Source organism: Coenobita brevimanus, chromosome 103 (assembly GCF_032717465.1).
Source record: "Coenobita brevimanus isolate Jiangsu-jjx chromosome 103, ASM3271746v2, whole genome shotgun sequence".
Classification (NCBI taxonomy): domain Eukaryota; kingdom Metazoa; phylum Arthropoda; class Malacostraca; order Decapoda; family Coenobitidae; genus Coenobita; species Coenobita brevimanus.
Window position 1 is genome coordinate 6,855,205 of NC_137056.1, and position 12,852 is coordinate 6,868,056.

The 12,852-nt window shown below is 40.2% G+C and overlaps 1 protein-coding gene across 1 annotated transcript; it reads left to right on the plus strand.

The window, feature by feature from the left end:
* The first annotated feature begins 1,668 nt into the window (after positions 1-1,668).
* LOC145415578 (uncharacterized) lies at positions 1,669-12,351 on the plus strand. Its single transcript, XM_080284799.1, has 5 exons — positions 1,669-1,796; positions 2,426-2,554; positions 8,041-8,189; positions 9,175-9,293; positions 11,524-12,351. The coding sequence occupies exons 1-5, from the start codon at positions 1,669-1,671 to the stop codon at positions 12,349-12,351; spliced, it is 1,353 nt and encodes a 450-aa protein (XP_080140925.1).
* Positions 12,352-12,852: the final 501 nt, after the last annotated feature.

Here is a 12,852-nt window from a genome sequence, read left to right on the forward strand (position 1 = left end):
TTAACTAAGCGAAAGAAACAACCAACTCCAAGTGTATAGTTTAAGAAGAAATATATTGGCTGGTTATCCTATGTTTTTCATTATTTTACTTTTTTCCCATCAAGAGCGTGGGGACAAGGGTTAAGCTACTCAGTTCCGATATTTCAGGCAAAAGTTACCAGCCTTCCTCGCCCCTGAGTGTCATTATGTGAGCAATAAACCCCAATCAACCCTCAGACGGACACCCATACTAACAAACTGAACAATGAGGAGGCTACTGCAACTGAGTACGCGCCGATGTGTTGCCTACCTGTCAGCAGTCACACTGGTAAATCCGCACTCAATGGGTCGTATTCTAAATGACTTTGGGGATGCCGTAATTACTCTTCCTTGGCTATTTACTCTGCATATTACACCTTCAATTCTTCTTATAAGTTACTGATGCAGACTAGGCTATGTTGACATTAAAACGATATAAGTGACACACGGAACAAAAATAAGGTGTACTGTGTTACAACAAATCGCTAGGGAAAAGGTGTTACGCAGCTTCCTGTGCCACTTAAAATACGGCACACTATCCCAACATAAACAGTCTCTGTTTTTTCTATCCTATCTTTTTAAGCTCGGACAGAATCCCATTAACGTTAAGTCACAATTTATCCTTATGGTCGGCTCACAACTGACTCCTTAAGACCAAATGAATAGGCTATTGCTCCTTGTGGCAAACTTACACCTTACTCCCTTAATTAACCACTTCAGTAAGATTACTTGTTTTATTTATTCATCACTGCTACCTACTGATGATTCTACTCAACTATCGGAAGATCTCGTGTCCTCCTCTGTTCAGGACGCCCCTCCAAAGCTGAATATGTTAATGCAGTAGCAGCAAAAATAAAACACGAAATCCGCCATCAGAATGAAGGAATTAGAAAATAATAATAATAATAATAATAATAATACAGTAAAGATATTTAATACCGTACTTAGTCTTCTGATTCCCTTAGCTAACCCTTTTATCTATAGCACTGTTACTTAAGCTGACGCCGGACGATTATATATGAGTCTTGCCCGCTTCAAGTAGCTACCGTACTGTACCGGCACCCTCATTCTCGTCAAATAAGTTCCGTAACATCTCTTCGCAAGCTACAGTACCGGTATTTATTTTGCCTTCTGCAGATTACTTTCCTCGTCTGATTAATTTAAATCATTCAAATACCAACAAACTCAGCATACATGACATACAAATTGATATTAACTAACCGTAGCCAAAAATAAATCGCTAAGTATGAGGTGGTAAGGTGCTTTCGTAACCGACGACAATACGGACCGTAGTCTTTTCATACTGTACAATGGCCTTTTTCTTTATTCTTGTTTCCTCCAGTTATGGAAAGGGAGGTATGGCGACTGTTTCTAACCCTGTCGCTACAAATTCTCTCTCCCAAGCTTAAAATAAATACCGGTAAATACTAGCAAATAAAATGTCTCATGTAGCAAGAACATAGCAGAAAATACGCCATGGGACTGAAGAGATTAAAAACAATTCTCTTGCAACAGATGCTGGTGGTGCTGTCGACGACCCTGGGGCCAGAGGTGAAGATGCTAAAGAGTGAGAGAGGCGCGAAGGAAGAAGTGACAGGGCAAGAAGAGGAAATGAAACAAGAGGAGGAAATAACGAACCAAGAAAAGGAAATGACGAACCAAGAAAAGGAAATGAAGAACCAAGAGCAGGGGACGATGGACGAACTGGAAACCTTCTTCAGAGCCATGGGTCCCCTGCAGCCAGACGACCCGGCCCTTCTACAGCTGATACGAGAGAAGTGAGTATCGGGGAAGATAGTGTTGGCGTCAAGTTTTATTTATTTATTTTTTTATTTATTTTTTTTTTTTTGCATGTGAGCACCTCTTCATTATAAGTTTACCTTACATAATACATCTTAACCCCTTGAATACCATGATGTCGTTTTTATTCTTGCTAATACCTGATAATGATATTCAGCTCAAGCGTGCAAGTGACTGGGCCAATAATGACTACATCTAATCCCACCAATTCCAAAAAATTTTCTGACCTAGAAAAAACAGAAAACATTTTAAGTAGGTAAGTGAAATTGAAAGAACGGCAAGGCAGTGAAAGGATTAACAGCCTATTCACCTTTATTTAATTTACTATCAGCATATGCATCAGTAACATACAAAAGGATTCGAATGTTTAATAAGCAAAATAAATATCTGATGAAGAGGCTCTGGAATTATCTAAATACCCGTAATTATGGAAGGGAAAGCTAATATGAAATATCTTAAACACTGGATAAACACCTCTAACAACTTTCTCCACTCCGACATTTCTGTTGATATCTTACTTCATCCTATAATGGTATATTTATTAATTCTCCCCCCCCCTTCTCTCTCTCTCTCTCTCTCTCTCTCTCTCTCTCTCGCTTCTTTCCAGGTACCTGTTCCCCCCTTCCCCCGGACCCATGGACCTAATGCTGGACCGAACTGGACCGGAAGCAGACTCCTACAACCTGTACCGGACCCGTTTCCCCTCGTGGACCAGAATTAACGGCATACTCAAGCGGTGGGTATGATTATTTTATTTTTATTTACGGTATTTATTTTTTTATTCATGATATCTCCAGGCGACTTTACTCAATTTAAGTCGGACGTCTAAGATCTCTATAGGTTAAGTCACAATTGGGTTCAAAAGTTGGGACAAGTGAAGGTACAACCAAGGTCGACAGTTGTGTCAGACGTAGGTACAGTCGGGATCAGGAGTTGTACATACGAGTCGGTGGTGACGAAGGCAGCAAGCAACGTAACTACCACGCCTGCTGACTGCAACACAACTTATGACCCCATCTGTAAAAACCCCATGCAACGTAACTTCCTAGCTATTTAATTCATAGACGATTTTACTCAGTTCGGGAAGGATTTTCAGTGGCTGGCTGAGAATACGTAAAGCTACCGAACTCTTTCAATATGATTTTTTCCACCATCAAACAAATTTAACGCATTAAGTTTAGCTGTGAATTCCTCCCCCTACCCCCCCCTTTTTTTTTCCTACCACCAGGTGACACTGCTCAGTTAAGGAAAGGCCTCTATTTAAATCTCACAATCTCTTCCATACGATTTTTATATATTCGTCAATCTCCAGAATATTCTAAAAGGTGGGAGTTCACAGCCTACAGGTATCAATGACTCCTCTGGTAAGCGTCCAACTAGACTGAATAAAATCGCATGGATGCACCAAACAAGAAAACACTGCTATAGGTCATCGCAGTGAAAGGGTTAAGCAGAATCTCAAGTTTCAAAATACCGGCAGTTAAATTCTAGAATAAGATGGCCTCCCTTTGCATTTCATACTATACTCTTCTCATTGTAACTTGGTCTAAAACTGCCATCTCTCCATCGTGAATGCCGAGCTGTAACGATAGATTGCCACTAGAATATGATGCTAGTCACGAAGACATGCTCTGGAGGAGACGTAGAGTCATAGCAATGTCTTTTTCTGCCACAGAGCTACATGAAATTAGCTGCAAATGGTGGAAAATCTAGGCTAAGTTAAGGTGAAAAGAATATAGCTACCATCACGATTTTATTCGGCTCAGGAGAGACGTCTGGCCCTGAGAGATCTAGAAGTAGCAAATAACACTAAAATCCTTTGCAGCTAAAGGGCTCCTCCTCTGCTGGGTAAAATCGTCTGACAGTTGTGTGACAAATATGAGCATTCGTACCAATAACGTTACGTACTTTTTATATTTTATGCTTTTTTTTGTGTTATACTTTATTCTTGCTATTACCGCACACTTTACAAAGCTTGTAAGTGTCCTAGAAGTTAGGGGATTAATAAATGGGGAATCTAGCTCCCCAAGTTAAAATGTAATACTCTAATCCAAATAAAATCGTCTTCAGGTAGTATAAGCATAATTTAAGCAAACGCCACAGTATCATTAGTTTCAGAAGTCGTACTTAAATACAGACCACATACCTGTCAGGCCTATATACGTTTGTATCAAAGTTATATATTTTAACATTTTTATGATTAACCTCACTGGCGTGCTCTCTCTCTCTCTCTCTCTCTCTCTCTTAGTAACCAGGAAAGGGTGTTCCGTACCTCCCCCCCTCCATTTTTTTCCTCCAAGCTACAGCACTTGCCCCTCAGACTACCTATGCTGGCCACTGATTTACCTAACACACATTTCCCATCTATCAGACCTACTGTACCGTATATATTATTTTTCATGGTACTTTTGACTATTTATTGTCGTAAACATTATATTCTTAGGTCTACAATATTAATATTTTTACCCTTTTACTCCTACCTTAGTTTTATCTATGTTCACTTATATTTTTACCAGGCGCACACCTTAATCAGAGCTCTGTATATTTTAATGTTTTTACTTTTACCCAGATCAACGTATTACCCATTATTATAATGAAATCTTACCCAGATCAACGTATTACCCATTATTATAGTGAAATCTTTTAAGTTTTATTCTTGCTACCTTCAGGCGATCTTATTCACCTTTGGGGAGACGAAATGGAAACGCCAAATAAGTTTTTTTTTTTTTTCCCAACAATACTTACGACCTTCCCAAACATTAAGCGCCATGGTCGTTTGTAAGAAGCAGGAAAAAAGGTTACCGGTACTAGATGTAAGGGGTTATGATAATATGTAAAAAAAAAAATTGTCTACGGCCACGTAATTTGGATATGCCATTTGCACAGAATGTGAGGCAATAATGTGTGGGTGAAAAAGAAAATGGCAAAAAAAAAAAAAAATGACATCATTCATACTTATGTTTTGGAAGTATTCTCAGTATAGACAATATCTGATAATTTATAGGAACACACACACACACACACACACAAACATACACACACACACACACACACACACACACACACACACACACACAAACACACACACACACACACACACACACACACACACACACACACAGGAAAGGGAAGGATGGGTGGACAGTATCTATTTAGATTTCAAGAAAGCTTTTGACACAGTACCACACCAAAGACTTTTATGGAAACTGTACCATCAAGGAGGAATTCGAGGCAAACTGTTTTGTAGGATGCAAGACTTTCTCATAAAAAGAGAAATGAGGACAGTACTAAGAGGAAACTACTCATCATGGAAAGAAGTGACTAGTGGAGTACCACAGGGTTCAGTGCTGGCACCAATCATGTTTTTAGTGTATATAAATGATATAAACAGTAACACTGGAAATGAGAGCTATCTGAATATGTTTGCAGATGATGCAAAAATACAAAGGAGAATTACTAACACAGACTCTTGTAAAGAGCTACAAGAAGAATAAAATAAACTTCATGAATGGAGTAGTACATGGCAAATGGAATTCAATGTGGACAAGTGTCATGTAATCAAGTTTGGTAAAAGTGGAAAAAGACCTGATTGGGATTATAAGTTACGAAATAAAACCCTATGCACATCAGAAAGAGAGAAAGACCTAGGTGTGATTATCAATAACAGACTATCTCCGGCTGACCACATCAGCGAGAAGGTACGGAACATGTATACACTGCTTGCAAATATGAGAATAGCATTCACATACATAAATGAAGACATGCTAAGAAGGATAATAACATCATTCATTAGACCAACCCTGGAATATGCATCAGTAGTCTGGAGTCCTCATCTCAAAAAGCATATAGACAAGATTGAAAAAGTTCAAAGGGCCGCTACAAGATGGATACCAAGCTTAAGGGACCTAAGCTACGAAGAAAGACTAAATAAACTGGAACTACCAACACTACAGGAGAGAAGGAAAAGAGGTGACATGATAATGCTATATAAGTGCATATCAGGAAAGGAGAAAATAGACATAAATGATTACTTAACATATGGAGAAGCATCAGCAAGAGGACACTGCAAAAAACTGCATAAGAAGAGAGGTGATAAAGACGTAAGGAAATTCAGTTTCCCAAACAGAGCAACTGATCAATGGAATGCACTACCGAATGAAATAGTGTGTGCCAAAACAATTCACAAATTTAAGGATATGTACGATAAATAAGGTTTAAGACACGGGACAGTACGAGCTTCACTCATTCCTGTAAAGATACAATTAGGTAAGAACAATTAGGTAAGAACACACACAAACCAAATTAGGTATCATAAATTTGCTACGGCTACACCTAAAACTTCATTTTCTCTTTACTTGGTCTTAATACAGAAAACGAAAATATATCTGAAAAGGGTAAACTACAGACTACTTACATACCAGACAATTATCCCACGTCTTACTCTGAAGGACTGATTTGGCGTGCCTTTCAACACGATATAGCCTATGCAGCTCTGATGGAAAATGTGTCTGATTCAGCTGCAAATATATTATTCAACTTTTAATACACCCAGTCCCATCTGTGAGCCCCCAGGCAGATAAACCTAGTCTAGAACGCAACATTTTATTCCCGTCAATTGAAACCAAATTTCAAAATCATTATTATCTTTTAGGTACACATTCACTCTCAAAAACAGTCCTTGCAGACCGCTTCGCTCACGGACCCCACTCTTCTTTGTTCATCTCACTCACACACACACACATACACAAACACACTTCACCACCATCCCTTTTTTTCGCACATGTTCTCTCCACAACCTTCCCTCTAGTACTTTCTCTCTCCTCCACCTCGTCCTCGTTCTCCCTTTGTTTCTCCTTTCAACCATCTCACTCTCATAAACTTTTCTAGCTAGTTCCCAAACCTCCTTCACAAACTCTCACACTCGTTCTCTCCAAGTCAGTTCACCACCCTCTTTTACTCGAACATTCTCACCTTCTCGTCTTGCCACACCATTTCCGTTTTCCCTCTCCCCTTTAACACTCTCACCTCACACTCTCCTAGTTTTGCAGGCATCAGAGTACACACCCACTATAAAGTGTCCTCACACAGGAAACTCCCACCTGGACAATCGTCCATTTTTAGCTGATTATGGTGTGTCACTTAGATAATTTCCAGTACGACTATTCCCACACAGACGATTAATTTTCACAATCACTACGCGTATATACCAAACGCACACCACGCGCGCGCGCGTGGTTTGAGAGAGAGAGAGAGAGAGAGAGAGAGAGAGAGAGAGAGAGAGAGAGAGAGAGACAGAGACAGAGACAGAGAGAGAGAGACTTATTTACATCATGTAGTTATTACAAAGAACGATCAATTACGAACTGTACTTCTTAGAAACAGGGCAAATTTGATCAACTGTAGCTGTTTTATTTTTGTAATGTTTTCTGACAGCCTATTTAGCGCGCATGCGCTGGCACACAATGAGCTTCATGTGGGTTGCTGCACAGCACACTCAGATCAGGTACGGTAATAAAGTTGTCAAGTGCATGCCACGAACACCCTTTGGAACTGCCGTACACCTCCATTGTTGTTTATCAACTAACTTGTCGTTTTGTCTTGCCCTTCATAAATAAGGTTAGTGCCATAACCTGCAGATATAATAATATCTATCATTACAAGCCGGTTTGCTGGCTCAGTGCGTGTGTTGGTACTGAAGGAAGAGTGAAGCTGACTAAAGTATCTCTTCAATCAGTAACCATAGTTACCTGTCTAAAAAGTAGCGCTAACCTGTCATTTCAGTTACTAACCAAAGTTACCTGCCTACTTTTTCTACAGTACGAAGACCAGACACCGAATTACCTCATTTGTTTAGACTCTCAATGAACATGCAGATGGAATTCATTATTAAACTAATAGTTCGAGCAATACATATGTACGTACGTATGCACTGGGATACCTATCAGATATTATAGATATTCACCAGTCAGGAGAAACGCTTCTTAGAACCTTGAAATAATGAATATAATTACTAATAAAATAACTATACTAAAATGGTTACGAAATGTTTAAGTATGGTGAAAAAGAATCGTCTTTGCCGCAATCGTCTAACTGGGAGTCGTCTGTGGGAATCGTCTAAGTGGGAATCGTCTGTGGGAATCGTCTAACTGGGAATCGTCGTCACTGTGGTAGTCTGAGAATCGTCTTAGTGGGGCTAAACCCTCTCAAACATCCCTCTTGCAGTCTGTTCTCGAGCGAAGGGAGGGGTGTGTTTGTGGAGGCTGGAGCGCTAGACGGAGAGTTCATATCCAACACACTCTACCTGGAGAGAGACCTGGGATGGACTGGGCTACTGGTTGAGGCAGACCCAGTACTATATGCTGCTATCCCTGGTAAGTATAAGCTACATACCGGTAATGGCAGTAGAAAGGCTAGCGGTGACCATTTATCTTTCAACTAGGCTACTAGGTGTGTGTGTGTGTGTGTGTGTGTGTGTGTGTGTGTGTGTGTGTGTGTGTGTGTGTGTGTGTGTGTGTGTGTGTGTGTTAGAACGATAGATAGATACGTAGGCAGATAGACAGAAAGAAAGACAGACAGACGGATTGACAGACAGCTATAGACAGGCTATAAAGAGATATCACTGCACTTCTATAACCCATTTGTGCACAAAGGTTAGAACAAAAATCAAGGCGTCCTCGGGTTGAAAGGATTAAAGGTGGCACAGACGTCCAACGTTTGCTTGTTTTCTTAAAATCCTCCACACACCTAATATTATTTCCAGTTAGGCTATCTATGAGCACTCCAAAGCTACCCGGTTAGGGACGGGTTCAATGTTAATTAGCTTAACTACCGGTATTTCTGAGAGGCTTTCGGGTAATGTTCACTATGTTAACATGTGCATTAACGTTAGCTTACATTCCGTTAAAAAAAAAAAAAAAAAAAAAAAAAAAAAAAAAAAAACCCACACCATACACCCATACAGCAATAAACTTGCAAAGATACCGGTAACTATGGTACCCTCCAATATGGTAATCTACAATAAGAATGGACGCAATGGCTTAGAATTATTCAGATTTCCCACAATCCAGGTTAACTTAAAACTTTCTTTAATCTACCGTATGTAAAATAAACAACTAGCAAACCAACATAAAGTAAAACAACCAACTAGCCTACAATTTAAATCAACAGAAGATTGTAAAATTACCCCTAAAACATTATATATATATATCTCTATATATATATATATATATATATAAATATATATATATATATATATTGTATATCTAGACTGACAACCGACTCTACGCCTTTTCGGTAGCGACAAGTACGGTTTTCACCGCCTACCCTCAAGCCCTCATTTTCTATCTACCCCCACAGGTAAGAAGCGAAGAGCATGGAGTAGCCCCACCTGCCTTTCCTCCACCCCCTACCCGCAAACCCTCACCTTCCACGGCCACTACGCTCCCCCTGACGCCCCCCTCCACCACCGCCTCATGGTAAGCCTGACGATATCTAAACATGAGGAAATAATATAAACCTAATGGATGTATGAGACCTTGGGAAATATTAGTAAAGGCTCTTAGTCAACAGGCTATAAAGAATACTATGTACCGGTAAGTCTCCATAACGAAGAACTGTTGGATATCATACAATCCAGCTGTATCTTTCTCCCACACTCTAAATCATGTGAAACAGTCGTTTAGATATTACTTCCTGGCTAACACTGGATGATTTCATTCAGCTCAGGAAGAACGCTGCCCAAAAAAGGGTTAATAGTCACTTATTGCATCCCAGATATCTGGTAGCTGTTTGGACAGAGATATAATGACATAGTCATTTTCATACAACACATAGGCCTAAGAAAGCTTAGGCTATGCACGCGGTCCTTCAGAAGAGGAAGAGATGGGGAGGGTGTGAGAAGTGGTTGCCCCTTCAGTACAATGACATTTATACTTCCTAACGCAATACAATACTTTTATTCACACAAAGAAGACCACATTGCAGTGAAGACAGGGGGAATTAGTAGCATATTTACCCTAATAGTGCAATGACTTATTATATACTTCCTACCACTATATTTTTTCAGCTTGGGGAGCCTTCTCGTAGTGAATAGGTTAAGGAAGTGTGAAAGTGAATGTACCTACAAAAACAAAGAGGCGGACCCGTCATATTGGTCGAATAAATTGGGGACCTACGAACGCAAACGAAATGTAAGTTCTAGTCTCAAGGAAGTTCCAGATGTCTAAGAAAAGGCCTCAAGATGTCCGGATGGTTTTGAGTGGTCTGTAGTCAACAGCAAATCATATTCGGTACAGGAATATTCTGAACTTGGTCTACTAGCAAATCAGGCACAGTATACCCATCCAGGCATGTTGCGGCTTACTAAAGGTCGTAAAACGGTACAGCCTACCAATAATTTAAGGTTTTAACAACGGTGCGTACGGTATTTCTCGGCCACCCCTTACCATACACCCTTCTAGCCCCTTCACTACCAGTCTCATGTAAACTGAATAAAATCGTCTAAAAATTTCATCATACGGGCAAAGTTAATGCAGAATTATAATTTATCAGTCTACATATGCTCCATATGACCAAAACTACCCATACGGAAGCAATGACGGAGAGTTAAAAGGAAAGGGGGGAATCCTTAGCTATCCCTTAATTTAGTCTTACAAGCTCTGTTGCCCATTAACCTATGAATTCTGTCATATCTAATCTTGGTTTTCAACTGCAAACTTTTACTTTTCTTTCTCTGCGTACCGGTACTCCATTTATCAGTTGCTTTAACATTAGAGCTACATTTCAATGGTTCATCATGAAAAACCCTTATTAAGTGCATTAATAAAACAGTTTAATGACAAGGCAACGTCACGTCGGCAGATGTGTTGCTAGTTTCGGCACATTACTGCTTACAAATAACACAAGCTCCTCTATCAGCACAGTTCTGTTTTTCGTAATGACGTTTCCTACTGCTTAGAAATAACACAATCATACCTAAAAGCGATTAGTAGAGGTGGGCATAATCCATTACCAGTAGGCTAATCAATTACGGCATTCACAAGATCAATAATCTGATAATCGATTTGGGGGTGAATCGACTGTATATTTACAAGTCGAATATTTTCCAGCATAATTTCTATATACTTATTTTTAAAATCGATATCCACCAGAATTCACAGGCTTACTTCCTATTTATTTCAAACAGCTAATAAATTTCCATCTCAGGATAGAAAATAGTTAACTCTCCAAGCCAAAATATTAAAACATTTTCTTGTACTTATATATCGCATAATAAACGAGCTCTGAGTGTCTTTTAAACATCTGGCAAACCTATTATATTAAGAGGATTAGTAATCAATTCCTTTTGCCAACAGTAATCACTGTACTCACGATCACTAAAACAAAATCTGGTATCGCCCATTACCAGCAATTAGTGACGTTATGTTTTACTGTTATGTTACAGTGCTGTTTTAAAAAATATTCATCGCTAACTTCATTACGTTGTGGTATGCCGTTAGGTAAGTAACTGCAAGTAGAGATAAATTACGATAAAATTATTTTCGCAGGATCACATTACAGTCTGATTTGATTTAATCACGTTACTGCTAACAATGGACACGCCATCGTTCAAAATCATCTAAACCCTATTTTTCACAGATAAATGATGTCAGTACAACAAATATGGTCCTTAAAACAGCCTTCAATCAAACTTATATTTCCTTACAGGTTCGCTCCACTGGTTCCTTAAGCGGGATCGAGGCGCCATCTGGTGGGATAATGGGGAAACGTGTGACGCAAGAAGTACAGTGCTTCTCCCTGCTCTCACTTCTACTCGCCCTCAACCTCACTTCAGTTCAGTATATCAGCCTGGACGTGGAGGGCGCAGAAACGGATATCTTGTTAAGTTTCCCATTTGATCGCGTGAGTGTGGGAGCATGGACCATAGAGCACCGTGATGGGCCAGCGTTCAGGCGGTTTTATGAGGGGGACTTGGCTAAACCTGATTCGTTGCAGCAAGACAAATTTTCCGAGTTTGGAGAGAAGGTAGGACGAGAAGAAAACAGTGGAGCACAAAAGAACGCCAAGAAAAAAGTGAGTCAACGAATTAGCCCCAAAATGACACAGAAATCAGAGGATGAAATAGGCATAAACGACCAAAATTCAAGAAAGGAAACTAAAGGAAGCGTAAAAAATAAAGCAAAGCAGAAAAAAACACAAAGAATCTTGGATATGAGACTTGAGAATAATAGAGAGACTAGACAAGGGGGCACAGCAGACACAGAGAAAATGAGAACAGGAAATAGCAAAGAAATACAAGGAGGATACGAAACAAAGATTGCATCAAGAAATACGGCAAGGCAACTAAAAAAGCGAATAGTTTACGTAACCCAGCACGACCCTAGCGCCGGACGGGATAAGTACTTTGAGAGATTCATGAACGAGAAAGGCTACGTCCTGTATGACTACTGGGACGGAGACTACACCTTCATTAAGAGAGACAGTAGCCTATGTCACATCCATTGTCCACATGATTATCACAAGCTTCCTCCATAGACACCTTTGTCCTCATAAGATTTATATCTTTTCCTCATCCCTCTTCCTACCTTTCCCCTACATCTTTCCAATACCTTCAGACTTACAGCTTCACTTCGCCTATTGCCCCACCCTCACCCACCCTAGATCCCTACCACCCCTCTCTGCCTATCCCCCTCAATACTTCATATATACCAGTACACACACTTGGCTACTGTTCCGTTTTTCCAACCTTGAGAGGATCCAAGTCGGGCCTGAACGGTTGTATCGTCACTAGAACAGTGTCAGCATGTGGATATTGCTACGGTAAATCTTCTATCCATCTATCTATCTATCTATTGCCAGACGCCTCAATCCCGTTTGGGGTGGCCACAAACAAATCGCCTCCAAGTCGCCCTGTCCCCAGCCATTTCACTCCCCTGCTCCCAACTCACACCCCCCTCTCTCATATACCTCTCCACCCCATTTCTCCATCTCATCCTCGGCCTCCCCCTCCCTCTTTCCCCCTCCACCTCACTCACA

Coding starts and splice junctions, on each gene's coding strand:
- LOC145415578 (XM_080284799.1), top strand. CDS start 1,669: ATGACGAACCAAGAAAAGGAAATGAAGAACCAAGAGCAGGGGACGATG. Junction 1,797..2,425: donor CTACAGCTGATACGAGAGAA/GTGAGTATCGGG, acceptor GCTTCTTTCCAG/GTACCTGTTCCCCCCTTCCC. Junction 9,294..11,523: donor CCCTCCACCACCGCCTCATG/GTAAGCCTGACG, acceptor ATTTCCTTACAG/GTTCGCTCCACTGGTTCCTT.